The sequence below is a fragment of the Camelus ferus genome, chromosome 15 (assembly GCF_009834535.1).
Source record: "Camelus ferus isolate YT-003-E chromosome 15, BCGSAC_Cfer_1.0, whole genome shotgun sequence".
Lineage (NCBI taxonomy): Eukaryota > Metazoa > Chordata > Mammalia > Artiodactyla > Camelidae > Camelus > Camelus ferus.
Genome location: NC_045710.1, coordinates 9,929,736 through 9,954,636, shown reverse-complemented (window position 1 = coordinate 9,954,636; position 24,901 = coordinate 9,929,736). Strand labels below are relative to the sequence as shown.

The following is a 24,901-nucleotide window of genomic DNA, read 5'->3' as shown; positions in this document are numbered from 1 at the left end:
TATTCCTCATCTGTAAAATGGGCGCAACAGCCTGTGTGATCCACCCCTAGATCGTTGCTCTGTAATGCTGGTGGGGGGCCCCGTCTGTGCACCTCTTCCTAACAACCAGTCCTGGCCTGCGTTAGCTTCTTTGCTGTCGATCATCTGGGATCTAGTTATGACTTCACCTTGTTTTCAAGGCCTGCTGCTGTAGTGCTGCATCCTGGTACACGTTAGCATCACTTAGGGCATTTTAAGAATACTGAAGCCTGGGACCACTGTAGACCATTTATTTTAGAATCCCTGAAGTTAGGCCTACACATCAAATATCTCTTAGAGTTCGTCAGGCCATTCAGATGTGTAACCATGGTTAAGAAGCTTTGAATGTATCACTTGAGATAACACATTATTCCTAACAGTCCTCTGTTTAGTCTTCAAACTCTGACACACTTGCTTTCTGAGCCTCTCACCTGGCGTCCTGGAGAAAGGCGCCTGTATCCTTTATGTCTGTGTCTGGTCTTTTCACCCTGAGGGTCCTATCTTGAGTGCCGTATCTTTCCAACACGCTTACCAGAGTTTTCTGTATGAGAGATGCGAAACCCATGTCTCCTCACAGTGATGAGATAAGTACGGAGTGTACACGCAGTCACTGGGGCGGGAACTGACACCATGCTCATGGTGAGTCTGAACCCGAGCCCCAGACACGCGGGTTCTGTTCTCAGCAGCGTCTATGTGTCTGAGATTCTGGTGGGACTGCAGGGGGTTTCTTTCTGCCCCCATGTTTCTTCAAATTGTCTTTTCTGACAGATTTGGATATTCCACCAAGAGAATGAATCCAAGTCCATTAAAATATCTAAAACTTTTTTTTCAATATTGTTGAATGGGAGGAATATTTCAGAGCACCTCCTGTGTATGTTAAGAATGGAACTTTATAAATAGAGAAGTGATTTTAATCATCATCATCACTTTAATTTACATGTTAGTTTATAATTTATGAAGCATTTTCATAAACATCACATGTGATATGTCTTTTTTGCAGATAAGTAGGCAACTTTATTATAGAGGAGGTACAAATAAAGTGAGATTTCATAGATCTGATACATTAGAATACAAGATATTTCATTTAAAAATATATTTAGATATTCCTAACCCTTGAAATTTACAAGGAGTCAATCAACAAACTGTAGCCATACTCTTCCCAGCATGCCTTTTGCTGCATCTGTCAAATGGCATTCTGATTTGAATGAACCTTATCTACGTGACATCTTTTTTCTTCCAGTTTTATTGAAATAAAATTGACATACAGCACAGTATAAATTTAAGGTGTACAGTGTAACAGTTTGACTTATATGCCTCATGAAATGATTATGAAAGTAAGTTTAGTGAACATCCATCATCTCATATAGGTACAAAATAAGAGAAAAAAGATTTTTTCCTTGTGATGAGAACTCTTAGGATTTACTCTCTGAGTAACTTTCATATGTTACATGCAGCAGTGTTGATTACATTAACCGTGTTGTGCTTTGCATTCCTAGCAGTTTCTTACACTATGACTGGAAGTTCGTGCCTTTGAGTACTTTCATCTGTTTCCCCCTCCTCCTCCCCTCTGCCTCTGATAACCACAAATCTGATCTCTTCTTTTCTGTGACTTGGTCTGCTTGTTTTTGAAGTATAATTGACCTACAACACTGTTAGTTCTTGGTATACAGCATAGTGTTTTGATATTTCTATACATTACAAAATGATCACCACATTTGGTGTATCTCTTGGTAATGCTGACATGTCTGAAACAGGAATCTTTGGCTATTTTTTAGTATCCAAATACTTGTCAGAAACTCAGCAGAATTAAAGAATCATATAGGTTAAATGACCCAATTTAAAAATTGTAAAAATGTGACTCCTAACTTTGGTTCAAAAGTAGGTCATGATACAAATTAAACTTCCCAACATGATCTGACTTTTCAGAATTTTTTAATAAAGTTGATGAAAGGTTTTTATGGAGACTAGCTAAAGAAAATTGATCATTATTTATTTAGCTAAATGAATGATTTAATGGCTAATGATTTCCAAATCAATAATATGGGCAGCTCTCCTCTGTGAATTTAGTTCTGGAATTAAATTTATCATAGAGTGCTTTCCAGAGGCACTTATTTTGCACAGAATTAGTGCTTGGAGGCTTCGGCATAGATTTCATCTGATTTTGTCTGTATAACTTGTTTAGAAAATGCATCGTATTCAAGGTTAGAGAACACACATTGCAGATTAAATTCACACACACCATTAAATCTCAGGCAGGCTTCTTTTCTTTTTTATTATATTTTAAATGGTAATGTAGAATCACCATGACTTAGTCTGCAGACAGCATGACATCTGGTGGATCCCAGTGAAACCCAGTGAGATCTAGTTGGCCTCAGACCCTCATTGATAATTTTGTCATATGTTGCTTTAAATACTTTGCAGATTCAAAGTCTGGGAAGCTTTCCATGTGTGGGGTTTTGATTTCTACTTTGCAAGAGATTTAAGCCTCAGTGAGCACTGCCAAGAGAGTTTTGATGAGGTGGAGTGGGGGTAGTGTCTGCCCCCTCCCTCCCCATCCCGCCATCTGGTCCCTTCAACAATTCAGTTACTAGTCAGGAGGGGTTCTGGGCTAGGCACTTGGGTTGTAGAGATTAATGAGCTGTGATCTGGCTGTGGCAGAAAAAGATGTCACGGAATGACTTCACCAACAATTGTGTTAAGGATTAGGGAAGAGATATGACCTCTTTCCTTTCAGCCTGGGGACAGTGGTATGCTTGACATTGGTGATGGTGCGTTTTCCAGGCCTGGAGCAGCTAGGCCATCAGGGGCTTTGTGTGGCCAGAAACCGAGCAGCCGGAGTGCTGGAGACCAGGCACATGTGTACTTGTCCACAAGGATCTTTCCAGAAACCCCCATTTGGGAAATAAGTAACTGATGGGGAGCTTTAGCATTTGACAGCAGAGAGAATATTTCCTCTTTCTCCAATATTTTATTAAGGAGATTTTCAAATGCACAGAAAAGTTGAGAAAATTCTACAGTGAAATCCCGTATATTCTCCACCTAGATCCTACAATTAAAATTTTACTGTACTTGTATAGTTCATCCACCAAATGCAACTTATTTTCTGACACATTTCAAAGTTTCAGACATAGTTACACTTCACTCCTTGACACTGCACTGTGCATATCTTTAACTAGAGTCAATATTTATTACATTTTTCAGATGACATTTACAAACAATGAAATGCAAAAGTCTTGAATGTAGACATAAGACTGTATGAGTTCTGACAGGTGCCGCACCTGTGTAACCCTGACTCCTCTCAAGATACAGAACATTACTGTCACCCCAGAAAGTTCACGCCTCTTCCCAGCAAACACCACCCCTGCTGCCAACAGGTTGCCAGCGTTCTGATTTTCACCCTGCTGTAGATTCGTTTTGAATGTCCTAAAATTCATTCAGGAGAATCATACAGGATGTATTCTTGTGTGTAAAACTTGAGATTCATCTGTATCTGTCAGTAGGTACTTCTTCTTTCTTCTTTTTTAAAAAATTGCTCAGAAGTATTCCCTTGTATGAATATACCTCAGTTTATCCATTCTCCTGTTAAGGGACATGGGAGCTTTTTCCACCTGATGGTTGTTACGAAAAAGCTGCTGTGAATTCCTGTACTGTGTTTTTGTCAACCTATATCTTTACTTCTCTCAGGTAAATATCTAAGGTTGGAATTGCTGGGCCAAGAATTATGGACTCGTTTAGTTTTATAAGAAACTATCAGACCTGTTGCTTTTCAGCTGATGTGATCTTTCTGGGCTCTGGTTCTTTAAGACTAGGGATTCTCCATCTGAATTTTACCTGCCTTGGCAAGAAACAGACAGGGGCTTGCCTTCAGGATAAAAGCTATAAAAATGGGAAGGTCAGCAGTGCCATTCATTTTTCGAAATGGCAGCTACCCTCCAGTTTCTGTCTGCTTTTGGTACCTTTCCAGTGCCTTCTGATACTTGTTTTTTTATACTTTATCCAGAGTTTATAGTTTTCATCTGCGTGAGGGCTGTACTAATAAGATAACCAATCACCAAAGAATTTAAATAGAATTATTATTCTGGATTTCACTGGAGTTCATCCGATGACAGTGGGGCTAAAGTCTGAGTCATAGGGGCAATGGAAAGCCACGGTGCCTTTTTCTTAGGATTAATTCTGAGGAGTCAGTTCATATGAATGAAGGCTTACCTTGTGGGGATGATTTTGGACTTACCCCAAATTTAAGGGATCTTCATCTTGAAGCAGATGTCAAGAAGCCTCTTTTTAAAAAATTCTTATTTTTTATTGAAGTGTAGTTAGTCGATTTACAATGCTTGTTCCAGGTGTACAGCAAAGTGATTCAATTATATCGCTACATATATACATATATATATATACACACACACACATATATTTTCCGATTATTTTCCATTACAGCTCATTACAATAAATTGCATATAGTTCCCTATGCTATAAGTAGGTCCTTTTTGTTTTTCTGTTTATATATACTAACTGTATCTGTTAGTCCCAAACTCCTAATCTGTCACCACTGGGGATCAAAGCCAGTTTTTCGGTACTTGAAGGAAGAAGGAGAGTCAAGGTGTCGGACACAGTGTGGGTGGCCACTCGTTTAAGAGGTGGAGCAGTGGAAAGGAGGAGGATGCTGCTGAGTTTGTTCGAATGGAGCCCTCTCAAGGAAAGAACATAGTTCCCCAAGACTGGGGTGATTTGTTTATGTGTTGGTGTCTGGAAAATAGAAAAGAAGGACTTTGTGATTCTAAATCCTCTTTTGGAAACTGAGGAAAAGAGCTGTCTTCTTCCAGAGAGGTTGTGAGGAAAAGCAAATTCAGATAATTGTCGAGCACTCAGCGAGGAGCAGGTGAGTAACGGGGAGGATGGAACAAGCGCGTCGGAGAGCCGGGCTTGCGTGTGTGGTCTGGGGCTTTCTTCCTGCTGAGGTTAATCCGTAGGCTTAAATACGGTCACTAACTCATTAATAATGAAGCCTTATATAAAATGGAAGTCATTGCCTCTGTTGCTGCTGTGGCAGTTATTAATGGAAGAACCTATTATCCATCATTTTTAGGGGGAAATCCAATCGTGTCCTGACTGAAGAACGTCATTTTGTCCCCTCCAGCCTGTAGTTTGTAGAGGAGGGAAGGGAACTTTGTAGGTGCTTCCACATGCTAGAGAGATGCTCTGCGCTGTACACAGTCTGCTTCGTTTAATACTTGTTTACAGATGAGGAAAATTAAGGCTCAGATCCAAAATCCAAAATGCTTTGAAAACCAAGGAGATTTTTTTTTGTAGCATGTTTCGCATCAAAACCTGAACTATATTCACATGGGGTTTATTTACAATCTCTGCTTATCTCATTTAGTATGAGTATTCAGATGTTTTACAGCAGAAGTATTAGTGTCTTTGATTATTGGGTGCTCTCAGACCATGCTGAGGGTATCATGTAATATGTGATATTTGTACAGCATATCTTCTTTGACGTCCAGAAGGTTCTGGAACAAATTCTGGAACAAAAACTTATGCAGTAAGTAAGTCAGTGGTGGGCCTTAACTTTGATCCCATCATGGTTTCCTTCCCGCTATGTCATTCTGCCTGATTTTGTAGGCCAGAGGTTTATTGTACATTTATAGATGTTTTAGTTTTTGTTCTAAAATGTACCCAGATGTTGGTTTGATTCTGGGACGGGCAGACACCTAGACGTGGAAATGATCGTCAGGAGAAAGTTTATACTAGCAAATCCCTAGAAGCAGGGACTGCGACACCCAAGCAGGGCCGCGGCAGGATGCACTCGGGTCGCCTGGAAGCAGAAGGCATGAGGGGAAGTATGGGTTTCTGTGGGAAGGAATTGGCTTTCTTGGGAATGACTAGGCAGGGTGTGGTAGGCCAGCTTGAGCAAACTTAAGATGAAGTGTTTCAGTGATTTTGGTGGACTCTGGGCTCTGGGGTGGTCTCTGGTTGTCTAGTACTGGCCCCTGCGGTGGTCAGGGCAGAGGGAATACTGCCTCTGGAGTGCGAGAGCCTGAGAGACAGGGTGCTTCAGAGAACTGGCTCTGTGCCGGTTGCTTTGCAGGTCACAGACGTGCTCACAGGGACACTGTTCTCCGTATAAGTGGACTAGCCCTGGGAGGGTAGTCTTGCCAGGATTGGCAAAACCTCCAAGTGTCAAAGAATCATAAAATGCAGGAGAAAAATTTAAATGATGAACACGTTTGTATGTAAGAAATAAGGTCTACGTGGATATTTTTCCCTTGGAGCAGCTATTTGTATTTTAAAGTGATTATTTTCACTAGTTGGTAAAAATAACAATAGTGATTCTTTAGACTCCTTTGAGGGTGAATTTTGTCTTGCTTTTAGCTCCTGGAAATTAACTACTGCTTTTCTCTTTTGCCTGCTAAGAGCTCTGTGTTCAATTTTATATGTTCAAGAAATGCCAGTGAAATAATCCAAGTATTTTTAAAGTCTGCTGGAACTTGTGTGTGCAGGTGGAGGTGTCTCCTGGGGACCGTGCGTTTATTCCAACTATGTCATCATGACTCTTTTCGGTTGTTTTTGGTTTTCGTTGGGTTGTTTGTGTCTGGAATTCCCTTCAGGGTCTGTAGCAAATGCTTAGAAATGTCTTCAGTGTTAGCTTATTTTTATCCCTTGAAGGTGCTTTGGTTTTTGGAAACAGCCAACTGCACATTAAATGGAGTTAGATTAAGTTGATGATACGGAAGAAAAAAAAAAAAAAAAGATCTGACTGAAAGACAGTCAGTAATGGGACTGGTTTGCCCAGGGAAGCCTCGCGCCGGCCTTAACAACTCTGGGAGGGATGGGCCTACAATGGCTGGAGCAACAGCCACACACCTGAAATAAGGGCTTCTGAGCTTTGAAGAGACAGGGCTAATGTTGATGAGTAGGTTTAGATGTACTTGTTTGAGAATTAACCTCTTTTCTGCATGTTGAAGGGAAATAGCTGAAGAAAATAAAAGTAGAGTGGGAAAAAAACAGCTGGGTGGGCCTATAATTGTAGATTACCTTATAAAAAACCAAAAGAGAGAGAAAATTAATAGGGAAGAATTATTAGTATGTGAAACTATTGGATTTTTTTTCCTGCAAAGTAAGGGTCCTGAAGGACTGCTGGGCTGATATCAAATGGCAGAATACTTAAGGCAGACATAAGTCAGAACAGCAGCCCTGGGGTTGTGTGTGTGTGCACGTGTGCGTGCACGTGCGCCTGCGCGGATATGCCGCTTCTAGATTCTAGGTAAATCTTTTTCAGATAATTCAGAATTTTCAGCAGACTAACTTACATGGTTTTTCTTACTTCGTCTTCTGGTGTCTAAAATATACAGCTTAGCCCCTTTATTCTTCAGTTTCACTAGTGTTCTGGAATACATTCAGCAATCTTACGCCTCTTCTTTGCTCTCATGATCGTTGTACAGAATTTGATTTGGGCCCTTTGCCTTGTACTTTTCAGTTACTTATCTGGAGACTTGTCCTAGTGTGTTTATCCCCAAAGGACAGGGGCTCAGATTCTTATTTTAGGGCAATGTCTGGTCCTGGGAAAGTTCTCACTGATTTTGAATGAAGGGCTGAATTTGGAAATGGGCCTTAAAATGAGTAGCTTTTGATCACGGAACATTTCTAAAATAGTGTGATTCCTTGGGAGGCCTGAGGCCGACTGGTGGTCCAGTTTGGTTCATAAGGCTTGGAGAACACGGAGGGAATGAGTATGTAGAGAACTAACGTTCCCTTTGGAGAGGCTCAGGGGAGAAGGCTGGGCTTTTCCCCCTGTGACTCATCCACAGGACGCGCTGAGTTTTAGGTCAGCCTCTGACACTTCACCCACTTACAGGTGCTGCCCGCCCCACCATCACCCCCCTGTCCAGACTGTCAGCGAAGCTCAGAGTATACGAATGACTTTAAGTTTTAGTTCAAATCAGACACAATTAGGAAGGTAAATCTGGGGAAAAAATTACATGGTGTATTTTCCAAGTCAGGTATTTACTTTGAATTATTTACATACTGTTTACTTCATTCGTGAGAATCATGAGACTCTCTGTTCTTTAAAACTAAAGGATTTACATTGTGGTTGCAATGAGTAGTTGTTACTTGTCATTTAAGACCCTAAATGACTGCAGTTCCTCCTTATTAATGCAAAATGTATATAAACACAGATGTTATGGGCAGCGGCCTCTTTTATTAAAGCCATGACATTGATAGGTTGTTGCTTATATAAAAATTTTTGTGGAAAAGTTGCAGGTGTTTGGGACATTTTAAGGTGTTGTATAATCAAACCAAGAGACTGGTTTCTTTTTGTGGAGTGTGGTGAGGAGAAAGAAGAAAACCATATTATCAACATCGTGGTGATCAAAAGATCTACCCTAAGCGTGCACTCACGAAGCTTGTTTTATTGCTCTGATCATTAGTTCCCTTGTGGTCATCTTCCATGTTAGCTGTCATTGATAGACAGAATTTTGTAGCTTGCCCTGGATCTTGAAAACCAAAAGACTGGCTTTAAGATCTTCACTGATCTCTTGGCACTTAGACTTTGTAGCTACACTAATGGGATTTCCTCATGTTTAAGTAACAAACAGCATAATTTGTCTGAGTTAAGGCGAGGTTATCATTTAGCATAGTTTCGTGTAACCTGTGTTTAAATAGCGTGGAGTAGACTTTCATAAAGGGTCTTAAAGAGTTCTCTGAAGCTAATTAGTGTTGAAATCATAAAGGACTAAAATCATGACACTTGGTAACTATGAATGTCATAGGGATCCTCAGATGAAATAATGCAATTTTCTTTTTCCCCACATTCAGTTCTTTTGAAACTAGCAAGTGATGCTTTACCAAGTGATATGACCTTGGCTCTTGCTTATCTCCTTGCCTTACCGCAGGTAAGTTTACCCTTAACCAAGAAAGAAGGACTTACAAGTGGAGAAACTGGAAGTCTAAACTGGGGATTTTCATCAGTAACTTGTTTATTACATGTTTGACTTGTTTCTGCTTGTTCCTGCATGATGGAAGGACTGTGGTCAGTATCCAGTTCTACAATATTAGCTGAAAAGTTGGTTTTTAAATCTACTTTTACACACATAGGATCTACCTTTATTGTGCCTGTTGAACTTCAGTGTGGTCATACTAAGATGAGCTTGAGCTTGAGTTGATATGGTGGAAACTTAGGAGCAAAATTCTACAGTAATGACTAGAAATAGAATGGTATATGGTGATGGTGCTGATGTCCTTTCCGCTGAGCTCATTCTCTCGTGCTCCCTTCTAGGTGTTAGATGCCAACAAGTGCTTTGAGAAGCAGTCCCACTCTGCGGTGTCCCTGCAGCTGGCAGCCTACTACTACAGCTTGCAGATCTACGCCCGGTTGGCTCCGTGTTTCGTGGACAAGTGCCACCCTCTCTACAGGGTGAGTCCTCGTGGCTCCCGCTTCATTCATAAGCAGAGTTAAAGCTTTTCTCAGACAGCTGAAACATGGGCTTAGCCCTCTGGAGGGGCCGGCGCGCTTTGTGTTCAGAATGCATTCCTAGCGGCTGGCAGCCTTTGCTTCTTCTGTGTTAGACGTAGTTGCTTTTCCAGGCATCTAGTGAGAGGTAGACTTTCTGATATTTATTGTGAATGCTGATTCGTTCGTCCCTTAGCTCTTCTATTATTTGTTTGATTTTACAGCGTTCTTAGGAAAGGCTAAAGCAGTAGGAGAGGAGAAATGGAGAATTGGCTTCTTAATTCACTTCTCCAAAGGAAGATGGCTTTGTTAAATCTAGGACAGCAGGCAGTGTAATTCTTCAAGTGGTGCTGCACTTTCATTTATTTTTAAGCCAGAGATATGGGAGTAGTAATTGCGCAGCTGGAATGTTGAGACACGTTGTGCCTCCTTGCCACCAACCCTCTGACAGCTTTTATTTACCTTCATTGTTACTTTCTGAGTGAGAGCAGCTAAGCACAGTCTCAGGTCACATGTGCCTTCCTTTGTGGACACAGAAGTTTTCCAGATGCTGCCGGAAATGGAAGCCCTTCAGGTTTGTGTACGCCAGCTTTAGGGAAATTACTTACGTTTCATACCGGACGTTTGAAGAGAATTACTACTTTAAGAGCAGATAAGCAAATAGATCAGACTTGCAAATCCACTATGTGTACAAATCCAAGGTTGAGATTTTATTGAGACAGGATTCTTCCTCCCCTGCCCCAAAGCAGATTGTAAAGAAATAGTTCCACATGTGTATCAAAGTTGTAGCTGCCTCAGCCATCCAAACATATCTAAGAACCTGTAAGTACATGAGAATATTCCATTTGTGGCAAAATCTGTGGCTTTCATTCATCAGTTTTTATTTAAAAAGAGGAAGGGCCATGAGGGAACCATGTACAACATCAGTTACTCCCCAAGGGCATCACCATTAGGAGGTGGGTATTGTTCTCAGGCCTAATTTTACTAGGAAGACATTTGGCCAAGAAACAGGAGTGTTTCTCCTTTTTAGCCAGTTGATGAAAGATAATACTTTATTTTGGGAATTTTGAATTTACTTATTTTCTTTTCGATATCCACTGCTGATTTGCAGGGATATTTTTATTCTGCACTCCTTTGTCTTGCTTTTATATCGCAGGTATGTTTTTATGTGAAATGAGAAATTGACCTACTGTGTTGCAAATTGAAGGAATGAAGTGATCATATAGGTAGAAGTGTGGCAGGTTTATACCTGGAACAATGTGCTTACTCAGTGTCTTGCTCATGACATTCAGTCGGATGACTGGCCAGGCGTGTTCGTGGCACGTTTGCTGGTGTCTGCTTCTCAGCACCCTCGTCTTTTCATGGTGGTATATCTGCACACAAGTACAGCATAATTTGCTCCGGAACTCCTGAGTCATATGCATTATTCCGATGTCTGTAGACTGCATCAGGGCCATACTGTGTGCCCAGAACTGTGCTGCACTTCTCATGAATACAGGGGTTGAAGGCCACTCAGCCAGCTGGCCTGTCACTAAACCCCTGGAGCACCTGGTGTGTGCTGGAGACTCTGAGCTCTGAAGTAAGAAGCTGAAAGTGGCTGCCCCACCTCCTCCGTGGGTCCACATGCGACACACAGCAGTGGGTTGGAAGAGCTGCAAATGAGAGGACTGGAACCCGATGTAAGACAGACTATGGGCTTGGACTGTCACGGAGCCAAGGAGCTTGCTGCAGGGCTACGTTTAGGTCTGATGGTTGGGTTCATTTCCTAAAAACTTAAAATAGTCCTCTTGGAGGAATGTTCTAGTACAGTATATATTGTTCCTGTTTTCCCTGCTAGTAAATTACTTTGTACCAAAAATGAAAAGTCCTAAAAATACTGCTTGTGAGAGAGGTCAGGTAGGAGAGAACCGTGCAGTTCCGCCCCAGCTTTCCTGTCTGGCAGTGACTGTTCCCTGCTTCAGACGCCCAGACACTCTGTAGGGAACCCCATTCAGATGTCTGCAGCAGGAGCACGCAGGGACAGAAAGTAGGACATGGAAGGCTAGGGGTCAGAAGTAAAGGTGTGTCCGTCTTCTTTTCACTTGGTAGGAAGCATGAGTATTTTATTTTCAGGTTTCTATTTGCACGTCCTTTCCTCAGCCCAGCGTTCTTGGAGTGGCTGCTCTGAGGGACAGCCTTGAGCCTGGCCTTGCAGGAGGAAGGATAGTGACACTTAATTCCGACCCCTTATTACCCTTTACCCCAATTTCTGTTCTTCCTTCCAACTTGTGTCAACCTGCCTTGACTGCCGTTTGACTCTTGGAATTGTTCCTGCCTGGGTTTCTCTACCCAGCTGTCCTTTCCCTCAAAGCTGTCCCTGGGAGCTCTCTGGCCTGGCCCTAGGCCTTGGCCTCTGAGTCCCAGTTGTGGGACACGGTTCCCTTTCTGGGCCCAGGGGAGTCAGGCAGCTGCTGTTCAGCGTTGTTGCTGATCCTAGGGGAGCAGAAGCCCGTTCAGTTTGTGCGGCCCAGTGGTGATGCTGCAGCACATGGTTTCTGTCCTGTCAGCTGCTCCAGACAGGAACAGACATGCCCTGCGATAGCGTTAGGCTGGCACGTGGCTGGGGCACTAGCTGGCCAGTTCTCCATGGAAGGCATCTGGTTGTTAGTCTGAAGGGTAAAATGAAGAGTGAAAAATGAAATGAAACATCCTCTTGTCTTCAGCCTTGTTACTTTTGTGTTTTCCCCCAAGCGTCGTCAGAGCAGTCTTTCTCAAGTGGAGGTCTGGCCATCGTCCCACCTAAAGTCCAGTGATTTTTTCCCACCCCAGCAGGATAGTCTGGCCTCTGTCTGTTTATGCAACTTCATCTTCCTTTTTTCCAGCCATTCCAAGCTGCTTAAATTTCTCGGACACCCTGTGTGTTCTCTGTTTCTTGTCTTGAACACGTTGGACTCCACCTATAATGTTTCCCCAGCATTTCTTTGCTCAGAGACTGGGTTCCGGTGTCACCTCGCCCAGGCCTGCTTCCTGCCACCGTCCTGTGCTGCTCCCGGGCTGTGCTGGGTGCCCCTGCTTGTGCGTTGGGACTGTGCTTGACTTGGCTCCGTCGTGGCCCTTCTGCTCTGTTGCTTTCATCTCACTAGAGAGCGAGCTGTGTGAGGCCCGTGTCTGTTCTGTTTATTGGTTTCCTCAGGCTGAGAGCAGGACCTGGAACACCAAGGGTAGTAAACAAATGTTCACTGGCTAGGTTGCTGAAAATTAATGAGTAATTCGTCCGTACATATGAGGTAATCCAATTACGGGCGTGGGTGTTCATCAGACATTTGTCAGGGGACTGTCACGCCAGGCAGTGTTCTAGATCCTGGGGAAACAGTAGTGAACAAAGTATATTAAAACCTTTGCCCTTTTTGGATTTACATTCTATTGGGAAAGGGACACAAAAAACCAAGTAAGTAAATAAAACATACACTGTAGTAGATGATGAGCTTTGAAAACAAAAGGCAAAGGATAAGGCTGCACGTGTGGGTGGAGAGTACAGTTTAAACAGGCCCAGAAAAGGCCCCGGCTGAGAAGAGGACCTTTGATTAGAGACAAAAGGGCGAATGTGGCGTCAGGGAGGTACCGGGGGAGAGCGTTCCAGGCGGATGGATGGAACCTGTAGCAGGAGTCGAGGGGTCTCTGGCCATTATGGGGACTGTGGTGTTTTCTCACAAAGTGTTTAAGAAAGTATGGAGAAGTCGCTCTATAAAATTCAGGGCGCAGAAGTGTTGCCTGACTCCAGAGGAAAAGGTTGGAAATACAGTCTGGGAGCAGCCTTCGTTGTGACCGGGCAGGGTCTTTTCTCTGGCTAAGAAAGGGGTGGTGGGGGCGGCAGCAGTCGGCCTAGGGGCCTGTTCACAAGAGTCGTCAGTGGACAGGAGAAAGGTCGGCCTGACCCTCGGAAGGCACCGCCTGTCAGTACCTTCCACGTTCATTCTGCCCTTTGATCCTTCGAGCAACCCCACTTTGCAGAAGCAACTCAGAGAAATTCGATTACTTACTAAGGGCTGTTCTGGTAGAAGGTGACATCTGGCCCTTAGAGCTCCCGATTGCAGGCTTTCCCTGCCTTTTGCTCGGACATGCTGCGGCTCTCTCTCTGTTGCAGAAGGAGCCTGTCACTGTGTTTTGGGTCTGAGGGATCGCTGGCCTGCAGGTCTGACGGGTCATTCCCAGCATGACATTTTCATGTGCTAAACTCTAAACTCCTGTGTCCAACCTGGAGGCCCCTCAGTGACCTGGCCCGCCACCCGTGACCCTGGCACTGGCTCAGTGGAAGTTCATGTTCTGGCTGTTCAGAGTTTATGGATTTAACACCATTTCCACAGCTCTGTGCCTTTGCGGATGTAATTCTCCTGCCTGAAAGTCCTCCTTCCTCCCACCATCAGCGTGTGGGTCTGAGCTCAGAAGAGCGCCCTCTGCCATCTCGGTAGACATTGGGGCGTCTTCTGTCCCCTGGGAGACACTCACCGGAGCTGTTCCTTTAGGCGGTTGTAGTGATGTGTGTCTGTCTGCTCTCCATGTAGTGACCTCGCTAAGGGCAGGGGCCCCAGTCTGTCCCTGAGGCCCTACAACTCCACCCCCCGCAGCTACTCAGTGGCTGTTCCTCCCCGTGAGGATACATTTAGGAATCATTTCAGCTGCTGTGGTTTGGGGACAGCCTTTGGGCGTCAGTTTTAGTTTTGAGTCCTGACTCTTAGATTTCAAGGAATCATGGCTGGTTATGTTAGCTGGATGTTTTAAGTACATTTGAGTTTTCCATTGACTACTTAATGGCTTATTATTTGAGTTTTTTCAGCATCTTCCTCTGCATAAAGCAGCACTGCTGAGTTTGGAATTAGGTATGACGAACTCCTGATGAATCATCCCAGAAACTGAAATCACAGTGGTTTCCGTTTGTTGCCTCCACATAATAACCCTCGGGGAAGCTTGGCTCTCACTCAGCTGTCAGTTCAGCTCGTTTGTATTTCCGCCGTCTTTTCACATGTTCTCTTTCCACCCCCTGTGGTTCCTGAGCTGCGGAAATGATAACTTAGGTAGATTACGAGGTGGGAATAAAAGTGCTGATATAATTTGTGGTGGTATTTCTGATACCAGGCCTGTGCATCTCGATGGGAGGCGCCTCCTGAGCCCACCACACGGGCTCCCGGGAGCTGGCAGCCCCCCAGCATGCCTTCAGGTTTCTTTTCAGTGTTACACAGTGATGATGGGCAAATGGTCACTTGTGGAGGATTTTCTCCCCTAGTATTTGTCCTAATTAACCTTCTTTATATTTAAAAAATTATACACACACGGCAAAAAAAAAGCCTCAAGTGGTGAAAGTAGTATTAAGTCAGTGTTTCGCTTTTGTATCCTTCCAGAAATAGTTCATGGGTATACATATTTTCATAACAATTTTTTATACAAATATGAGTAACCTGTATACATTTTTCTGTACCTGACTTTCTTCATTTGTATCTTATTATAATTATTGTAAATGCATCTTTTTTGAAGTATAGGTAATTTACAATGTTGTGTTTCTGGGGTACAGCAGAGCGATTCAGTTATACATGTATTTCATATTCTTTTCCATTACAGTTTATTATAAGATATTGAATATAGTTCCCCACAGTAGGACCTTGTTGTTTATCTATTCTGTACATAGTAGTTTATACCTGCTAATCCCGAACTCCTTAACTTATCCCTCCTCCTTGTAAATGCATCTTGAAGTGTGATTTCTCTAGCATTCTTTTTAAAGAGTTTCAGAAGATAAACTCAGTTAAAAATGGAAACATGTCTTTTTAGTTTTATAATGCTAGAGAAGCAAACATGGCAGGGGATGAAATTCAAGACTTTATGGTAGACTATTCTAAAATATGGTGTTTTTTTTTAAGCTACTAATTGAAATACTAAGTAGAAAATTATCTCAAGCAAGTAACAACCCTAGAGGGGAAATATACCACCTGTTTAAAACGTTCCAAACAATATTACCAAGAAACGGAGACTATTAAGCCTGAATGGATTTATTACCTCTCCTAGTAAGTAGTAGATTAAGTCGTCAGACATTCTGGTGTCGTAAATACTGATTTACATTTTGTTTTTACAGGGACTTGACCATATTCCTGAAAGAAATTGTATTTTCTTTTTTACCTCATTGAAGAACTGCATGGCCAAATTTGAGGGAAAATTTCAAATAATTTAAATCTCTACACTTTTAAAATGTTTGATGCCTTTTTGTGTTTTTAGTTTTTGCAGTCTCATGTTGAATACTGAATATGCGAATTCTTGAAGCTACCTGTGAAGTCCTTCAAAAGTTTCTTAGAGGCTAAAAGCTTTCATACGCATGGATCGTGTCATTGAACTTAGGTGGGAAAAAGAGGGAGAGAGGTTTGACTGTACTCTGCACAAAAGCATCAGTCACTTCAGGTGTGAGGCTGGATGTGGAACGTTCATGGGCACCTGGCAGCAGCACTGGGAGGTGGGAGGCGGGCCAGATGTAGGGGGAGCCCACGAGGCGAGAGGCCAGGAGGCTTGACTCACTTCCTCACTGCAGGACCACAGCTAAGGATGCCTGAAATGCTGATGAGCATATAAACTTGAATGCTGTGCACTTGTGGAGTGAGTGTATGAAATGAAGTGTTGGGGTGAGTAGAGGCTCCCTTTGGGATATTTTGAGAGAAATTGTGATAAGTTCAGGGGAAGAATTGTTACTAAAATTTAAATCAAATATTGGAAGTAATCATGGCCAGGAAAGTTCCTGAAGGAAGGGACAGAAAGGAGTAGTGATACTGATAAGAAAATCATTTGCATAGAAGCTAGGACTTACAACAACGTACTCATCCATCAGGGCTCATTCATCTCTGTGAAGAGTCTACCAAGGAGAAATCACTTCAATTTTAATAATAGAAAACCTGCAGCTCAGGAAGGAAGAACCAGTAATCCAGGTTCTTTGATGCCAGTTCCTATGTTTTTCCCTCATAGGTAAAATACCCCATTCACCACCATATTAGGATGGCCGTTTAAAAGGAGGCTTATTTATATCGAGAGATTGAACAGAATATGGTGTTCTAAGCCTCTGTCTGTTATTCTTAGAGAAGAGAGAACAAAAGGCTTGGAAATACAGCTCAAATCATACGTCCAGCTGAACACCTACCATTGTGTGTCCTCCCTGATCATTTGTGTTTACACGTGTGTGTTTATGTGTAAAAAGGGGAGAGGGAGAATGTGCATGTAAAAACGTAAGTCAGTCCGGATATAATGTAGAATGACAGCATTTGTAAAAGGACTCAGATGCCAAGTCTTATTTATATTCGGTGGGAGCTGTGTATACACTGATCTCATCAAGGTCCTTATAATTTTAAGAGATACCCCTCCCTGCACAACAAATGTAAAAGGCTGGTTCTTGAGAGGCGTTATACCTAGGAGTCATATCCTGCCCTGCCAGTTACCCTGAGTGGCCTTAGTCTAGTTGCTCCCCTCCTTACACATCTTAGAGCAAATGGTACTAGTAGACTCTCGTCCCACAGGATCGTCAGCATTAAATGAGATTCAGTTCGTGTATGGTTAGCTCTATGTCTTTTCCATGCCGGAGACTGAAATATTAGTATTTGTTCTTAAATATTTCTAAGAAAAGTGAACACATTTGATGTACAAAACATATGAAATAAAAATTATTCACAGAGGGACTGGACAATTTCTACTTAGTAAAGGAGAAGGGATTGAAGTTGTTTAAACTGTGTAGGAATCTATTGGCTACAATTTGTTTGTCTGGAATTGTATTTTTAACAAAGGAATCTGTTCTAAATGTTTAATGGAGACATAAATGGGATGAGGCACAGAACCTCCCCAGTTCCTCACCTGGAGGGATTTACAAGGATTTATTTTATTTGCATAATTGAATTCTTATACATTCATAGGATCTTAGCCTTAGAAGGGCGATCTTCTGATGCTTCTCCTTTGTTCTACATCTGAAGAAACTGAGCCCCAAAGAGTCAGGAGAGTCAGTTGCTCCCTCAAAGGAGTTCCCAGCATTCTTGGTTTGTGAGTCTAATGCTCCTTGTATTCAGATACCGTCTGTGAGTTGTTTATGTCTACGTCTTTGTTGGTCCCTAGTTTTCAGCTCCTTGAGAATAAGCTCTGGGTTCTATAATAATGGAGAAAAGAGCACTTTAAAATATCTTATTTGTGCCTCCTGACAAACCACGAGGATTGTATGCTTATTGGTTCTCTTATAGGTGAGGAAACAGAAATACGAAGTAACTTGCCCCAAATTTATATGTACTTTATAATTTTACATTTTTATATATTTTATTTTAAATGTATTTTGTAGATGAGACAATCAAGTTTATAGTTGCTAAATAACTCGCACAAGGTCATCCAGCTGCTAACTTCTGTGTGTCCATGCGTATTACCCCAGCCATGCCACTTCCCTCACTGGCAGAAGGACAGAATAGGTTCTTTTGGCCACACACGAAAATGAAGGTTATATGTGGTGACTTGAAACTTTCTGTAAGATGAAGAAAAGCCGCTGTAAATGTTCATGTTCGTAATTATGTTCATTATTGCTGTGTGCTACTGTTTTGAAGCTTAACTCTCTACCTGGTTTTGAGATTTGTTTCATAAATTGTACTGAAATACAAAGAGCGTAGAGATGAGGTCACGTGTATAGACCCCTCTCCCAGTACAGAAACCAAATCCTTGAGATGCCAGAAAACAAAAAAAGTGAAAAAGCGAATGTGGAGCAACAGTGGTGAGAGACCCTTGGGAGAATGAAGGTGGCTGATTCTGCGAGGAGGGGTGGGAGTCGGTAGCCTGGTGGAGAGGGGCAAGGAGTCACACACATAGACAGTCTGCGTGGTTGTAGCCTCCCTTCCAGGTGCTTTGGGCAGTTGGAGGCTGAAGACTTTAGTCTGAAACCGCAGGGTCCGAGCACACATGGGAAGAAAGCCTTCTTCATTATTTTGGGTAACATGGGTTCCTGGTGGAGGGCAAAATGGGTGCCAGGAACTCCGTGAAGGAACAACCATCAAAGAAGTAAAGCACTTTTTTTTTTTAAACCCCTAATGGGATAAGGCGTGAGAAGAGCGGGCAACAGCAGTGCACACCCAGGGTACAGAGCAGGTGTAGATGGGTTGGCTGATCCCTGAGCTGCATCCTGGCTGTGCCAGGTAGCTTCAGAGGGGACCGTGCCCCTGGTGGGCGATTCAGGATGCTGCCTCAAGGGCTTCAGTCCGTAAGTAGGAGGAGGTTGGGTTAAATGACAGCTGTAGAGGCACTATGAACTGAGGCATGGGATCTCCTTTGCCAAAATCCATTGACAGAAACACTATCCATATGCAGCTGATTCCCAAATCACTTCTGACTGCAGTTAGGTCTGCTTTATTCACTCCATCTTTCCATCTGGTCTTAGCCGTCTAGGATTAGTCCATACTCTGTCTGTTATTAGAATGTCTCCTTATTTTTTGCTGGCTGTTGTACTACTGGTAAGTTGAGTAAGTAGCCTAGAAATTACCTCTTCCCTTAGGAAGGACTTCACGGGTACATCCCAAGTATGCCGTTCTCCCGTGTTCTCACAGCACCCTGTGCTTACTTGTATCGCCCCATTTTCCACTTGTTTGCTTGACTATCTCTCCTAGCAGACTGCATTCCTGGAGGAAAGGGTCACATCTTCTCAGCACATCACCTGGTACATAATAGGTGCACAAAAAATATTTGTTGACTGAATGACAAGTGGTCTCGTAGTTTACTTTGGAGCATTAGTTTTCAAACCCAGGTCTTTTGACTTGAGACATGTATCTGTGGCTTTTGAGAGTAGGGCTCAGTGTATGCATAGAGGTAGGGGAAAAATTTAGCAAGGTTGACTTTTTCTTAAATCCACCTACTACAATCCAAGAGGATTTCTTTAATTGGTTTTTATCAGTGCTCCCAGATTGTTCCGTAATAGGATCAAGAGAGAATGTCAGGCTAGGTTTGGTAATAAAGAGTTGACATTGACAGATCTCCTGTGTAGCCCTGAAGAATGGCTTACACGTTAGAAATGCCGACAGCTTGCCATAATTAGATGCGCTGCTGAGAAGCAAAGATAGAGTCTGGGCTTTTTTTTTTTTTTTTTTTTCTGATTTGCTTATAATAAAATATGCACCATGTCTCCCCAGAAATTGGGATTGAGTTAATGTTGTTCACATATTAGGTGATCCCAAAATCATGGCTGAGCTGCTGTTGCTTCATTGACACCTGGACCAACTTTAATATAAATAAATGTGACCAGTTAACCACTTATTTTCCTTTCCTGTCAGCTGTCGGACTCTGGGTTGTTCTATTTGAATAATTTTATTGTCAGAAAAGCTGCTAGAATTATAGAAGAGTATCCCTTTGAGCCCCAAAATGAGGAGAGTAAAAATTGGTTGAATGCTTTCTTATGAAACTAGGAAAGTTTATGATTTCAGGAACAGGGGTGGGTTCTTTTCCATAACTTACCCCTGGGGAAAACACTCCTCTACTTAGCTATCTCGGCGTTTCTGGTGGGGTTACTGGGAACTCTTAGATGGTCCAAAGAATATTTATCCAGGGACAATGATGACAAAAATTACTTCCAGGGTGAATTATATAAATGATGAGATAATTGGGGGGAAAAGTCTGATACAGGATGATGGTAGGTGATAAAAGCAGGCATATATTATTTTTTTAAGTGGATGGAGATTTTTAAGGTGGAAGAACAGAGCAGGAGTCTAGAAACCCGCTTCTAGACTCAGTCCCACGTCCTGTCCTCATGCTCTGCAAGACGTACCACCTCTGCAGCTGACTAGTCAGGTGCCTGTGAGCCCTGATTAAATGGCACCAGTGTGACGGGCAGACGGGCCCAGCAGACGTGGTCTTCTTCCTTCTTCCTGTTGTTACTCTTTTTTTTTTTTTTTCAATTACTTTTTGTGTTACAGGCTGATCCTAAGGAGCTCATCAAGATGGTCACCAGGCATGTGAGTCTGTACGGACACGAAGCCTGGCCCGAGGACCTCGTGCCGCTGACCAGGCAGTTGCACTACTACAACGAGCGTCTGCTGGATTTCACGCAGGCTCAGGTCCTCCAGGGCCTGCGGAAGGGCGTGGACGTGCAGCGGTTCACTGCGGACGACCAGTATAAAAGGGAAACTATCCTTGGCCTGGCAGAGTAAGGGATACCTTGGTCTCATCAAGGGATGGGTTTGAAATGTACACGAGCAAGCTGAGCGACCGGGGCTGCTCATCCCAGTCCGTTGAAGGCTTACATTCACGGTTGCCATAAACAGGGCTTTCCCTCTTCCTTCCGAGCCTGTGAGACCTGAGTGTGTCTTCCCACACCAGTAGATGCGGACAGCATTTCGAGCCTGCAGACTTCAATAATAAGGATGGGAATAATTTTTTTTAAAGTCTCCTCTGATTTTGATTGCTCAATACCAATGCCATGTTAGAGGTGATGGGTTACAATCACGGGTGGAAAGTGTGAAGCTCACAATAGAAATTTAAAAACAAGATTGCCCCTTATTCCTGGCCAGAATCTTATTTTTCTACTACATGGCGGTTTAATTTCTTCAGTGTGTTAAGAATTGGGTACAATTGCCTTAATACCAGAGGAAGGACCAGTGCTGTGAGTTCAGGGCGCCCTTTTCTGACCTGAGTTTCTAGAGAAAGAAGAGCTAGCCAGCCTCAGCACTCTGTCTTGTTTGAGGCCTGTAGCAGGGGCCGTTTCCCCCCGAGGCCCTCGCCCCTTTCAAGAGAAAAGCAAGCCTTCAAGTGAGTCAGCAGCCAGTTCTGGGCCCGTGGGAAGGTTCCTTTCCAGGTACGGGATTCCCCTTGGGTTTAGTACTTGTAGGTCTTCCTTTTTTGTTTTAGATCAAATGAGTTGAGATGAAATGAGAATTACTTAAATGTCAGAAGATGGGAAAGTGAAAAAAAATTTTTTTAAAGAAAGTGTGTTCACCCACAGTGGTTACTAGGTTAGAGGTGTTTTGTTTTTAACACCCCAATTTGTGGAGGGGTTGTCATGGCCAACGAGCTGTGCCGGGTGTTCTGTAAACTTTGTTTTATAAACACGTTTTAATCCTTAAAGACAACCCCATGACATAAAATGCTGTTATACCCATGTTTCAGCTGAAGAACAGGAGGCTTACTGATACTAAGTACCTGGCCTGAGTTTACATAGACAAATGTGACTTTAACCTTGATCTGTCACATATGAAGGCATCATGTCTTCACCACACCATGTGCCCTCCCCACACTGCTTGACTGAATTCTCAAGGCAGCACTGGTATGCAAGTCCATCTAGACTTCCAGCCTTTGAAACAAGGTGAAATTGTGCCTACATTAATGATTATTTCTCTCTCCTGATCAGTTACATTAAAATAACAAAGATAGTCTTGGTTAAGGTAGTGGCGTATGCTATTTTTCGTCATTATTCTTAAATCTTTAAGAAAGTGGCAAAATAACCTTGCTCCTCTGTAATAATTTTGTATTAGCCTGGCTTCTTTCCTACTAGAAGACAGCCGAAACTCTCTTTAGAGGGAGGCAGGGAACAATAGTGGGATTCAGAAAAGAGGAGGAATATGGAATCTTTCTTTTCCTCTTCCCCTCTGTTCTCCTGGAGGTTCATAATTTCATAGGGTCATTTAATGTCCAATTTGAAAGTGACCAAAGCGATCATTTAATCCAACCTCCTTACTTTTGAAAGAGGAATCAGAACCACCGAGCTTTAAAGCATTATTCAAGGTCACGCAGCCAAGAGCTGAGTCTAGGCTCCCTGTTTCCAAGTTCATTGGGCTTTTTCTCTGAGCATTTGGTAATCCTCGGTGCTATGCTCATGGTTTCTTAGAAAAAGGTTATTATGCAAAATGAAAGTTGGCAAGGTAAGGCGGGCCTGACATCATCAGTGACATTTTCCCAGGGCTTTTGTCTCTTCTTTTTAAAGTATCCAACTAGCATATGCTATTTGAAGTGTGTCCTAGAGGACAAATGTATGCTTTTGATAAATATATAATAGGGTCTTCTCCACAATCTGTTGCTTAGAAAAATACACAGTAGTCTTTAGACGGCTTGTTCAAAGTGCCTCGAAGTGTCCATGGTTTTCCGAGTTAGCCGTTCGGACTTGGAAATGGCGCTTTAGTGTCTTACACGCGAGAGTCCTTGAACCTGCTTCCTTCTGTCTCGCAGCCCCACCTTCAGCTGTACACAGTGTGGCCGTTCTTTATCTTCTTACTAATTGTATGTCTATTTTAATGGCCGTTGTTTTCGGTTAGTGCATTATGTAGGTGCCCTTTGTTGTCTGTACATCTTACTTAATACATTCTCAGTGCTGGGGTGACTTTGAGGAGAACATAATACAGTTTGGTTTCTTCCCACTTTTGTCAGATGATAAACATGAACACTTTGCCAGCACGTTCCTGGTGTCAGACGTCGTGCCAGGTTCCCATAGTAGAAAGGATGGAGTGCTGATGGTCCCTGTTCTCAGGGAATTCTCCTTCCGTCCTGTGGTTGTAGCTACTCAATCAATACTTCAAGAAATAATTTTTAATTGACAAGTTACCCAATAATCCATGTGTTGACAGGCTTAACCCTGTCCTTGCCCTCTTTTTTTATAGTCTGTGAGCAAAGACTGGCCTTTACATTTTTAAAGGTTTGTGGAAAAACAAGAATTTTAAAAAAAGAGAAAACAATGGAAAGAAGAGTCCGCTGCATGTGCTGCAGAGGCCGTATGGGGGCAGAGCTTACAGGTCTGCCCTCTGCCCCCGTGCAGAAACCTTCACCAGCCCCTGGCTGATCAGATGGACAAATGCCCTGGTTTCCTTAGCTGGGGTGAATATAGGCTTAGCAGTATTACTTCATGAAAATAGGTATTTCATTCCCATTTCTGTGGTTTTGTCCCCCATTCTTCCAAGAGTTCCATCTTTATGTTTCTCTACTTCTGGGAAATAGAATCCTGAAATAGTGTCTCCAAAACGGCCTTAGTGTGGGTGCTCCGGACCAGGATTCCTTCTATACCCAGAGGTTCTCAAATCTGGTGACATCATTCCCTGGCTTAAACTTTCTGCTGACTCTCCATTGCCTCTAGGATAAGGTGCAGTCCTGTGAGGACCCCATGCATTCCTGGTTGTGACCCCGACCCCGTCTGCTTCCTCTGTCGGAAGCCCATCTCTCTCTTCCCGTCTTTACCGCCTCTGCTTGGTTAACCTCTGTGTATTTTTCCGTCTTCAGTTCCAGTCACTCTCTCATCTCTATTCTCACAGTATTTTGTAGACCTTTCTTTTAACAGCTGCGCCCCATTCTGTTTAATTACTGGTTCACATTTCACATCCTCCATTAGGCTGTGAGTTCCTTACCTTGTTTGTTTTCACATCCTAAGCAGCTAACACAATAGCTGGCACAGTGTAGAGGACAAACGTGTGTTGAATGACTAACTGCTTTCTCACATGTCTACCTGTAGGGCAGGGATGCATCTCCTTTACACTACTTTTTGGCTATAGCCTCTGACACTGAGATGAAAATTTCCCGATCTCAGTACATCTTGGACTGGATTATTCTCTATTGCGGGAAGGCTGTCCTATGCCCTGTAGGGTGTCAGCAGCATCCTTGACCTCTACCCACCTGATGCCTATAGCTCTCTCCTTTTCCTCTCCCACTGTGACCATCAAAAATGTCTCCGGACATTGTCCAGTGTCCCCTGGGGACAGAATCACCCTCAGGTGAGATCTTTCAATCTAAACATTTCCTTGGTCAGTTGCAATGCACCACAGTGAAAAGGGAGCATTGAAATTCCTTGGGTGTCCACAGTACTGAATTACTATGAAACGGCTTATTAAGGACTGTGCTGCCTGCACCCCTCTCAGCTGGAGAGCAGTCCTAGTGAACATTTTCTTGACTGATTAAGGTATTGTGTTTCTCTTCTCTCCCTTCCCTATGGCTGATGGACATTCTTGAAGGACACTGGAGGAGAATGTCTACAGCATTGCTCTCTCTCTGGCTCAGCGCTACAGTGTCTCCCGTTGGGAAGTTTTTATGACCCACTTAGAGTTCCTGTTCACCGACAGTGGGTAAGCACACGATGCATATGTCAGTTTATTTCCATATCTTTCTTTTCAGAGCCTATTTCAGAAGAATCTTGAAGTTGTGATGTTCTAATTTGACGTTCCCTTCCCAGCTGTGTTAGACCTGTGTCTTTGTACGGTCTCGCTTCATACGTCCCCAATACACTGATATTCTAATGATAATTGCTTAGTTTTTGTTTTTCAGTAATAGCAGTCCTGAGTTAGAGACTTGAGCATTCGTTCATTTATTCATAGATACTTAATTGAGAATCTACTGTGTACTAGTATCTAACACACAGATAGTAGGATTACAGTCGTGAGCAGAGGTAGACATTTCACCTGTCTGGGAACTCAGAGTCTAGTGTGGGAGACAGATTATAACTGAATAATG

At 42.9% G+C, this 24,901-nt stretch overlaps 1 protein-coding gene across 2 annotated transcripts in view; it reads left to right on the top strand.

The window, feature by feature from the left end:
* NBAS (NBAS subunit of NRZ tethering complex) overlaps window positions 1-24,901 on the top strand; it is a 277,261-nt gene that overhangs the window by 161,189 nt on the left and 91,171 nt on the right. For both annotated transcript variants that reach the window (XM_032497057.1, XM_032497056.1), the window contains exons 39-42: window positions 8,833-8,909; window positions 9,293-9,430; window positions 20,395-20,624; window positions 24,406-24,516. In XM_032497057.1, coding sequence (XP_032352948.1) covers window positions 8,833-8,909; window positions 9,293-9,430; window positions 20,395-20,624; window positions 24,406-24,516 — 556 coding nt within the window. The remainder of the gene's footprint in view (window positions 1-8,832; window positions 8,910-9,292; window positions 9,431-20,394; window positions 20,625-24,405; window positions 24,517-24,901) is intronic.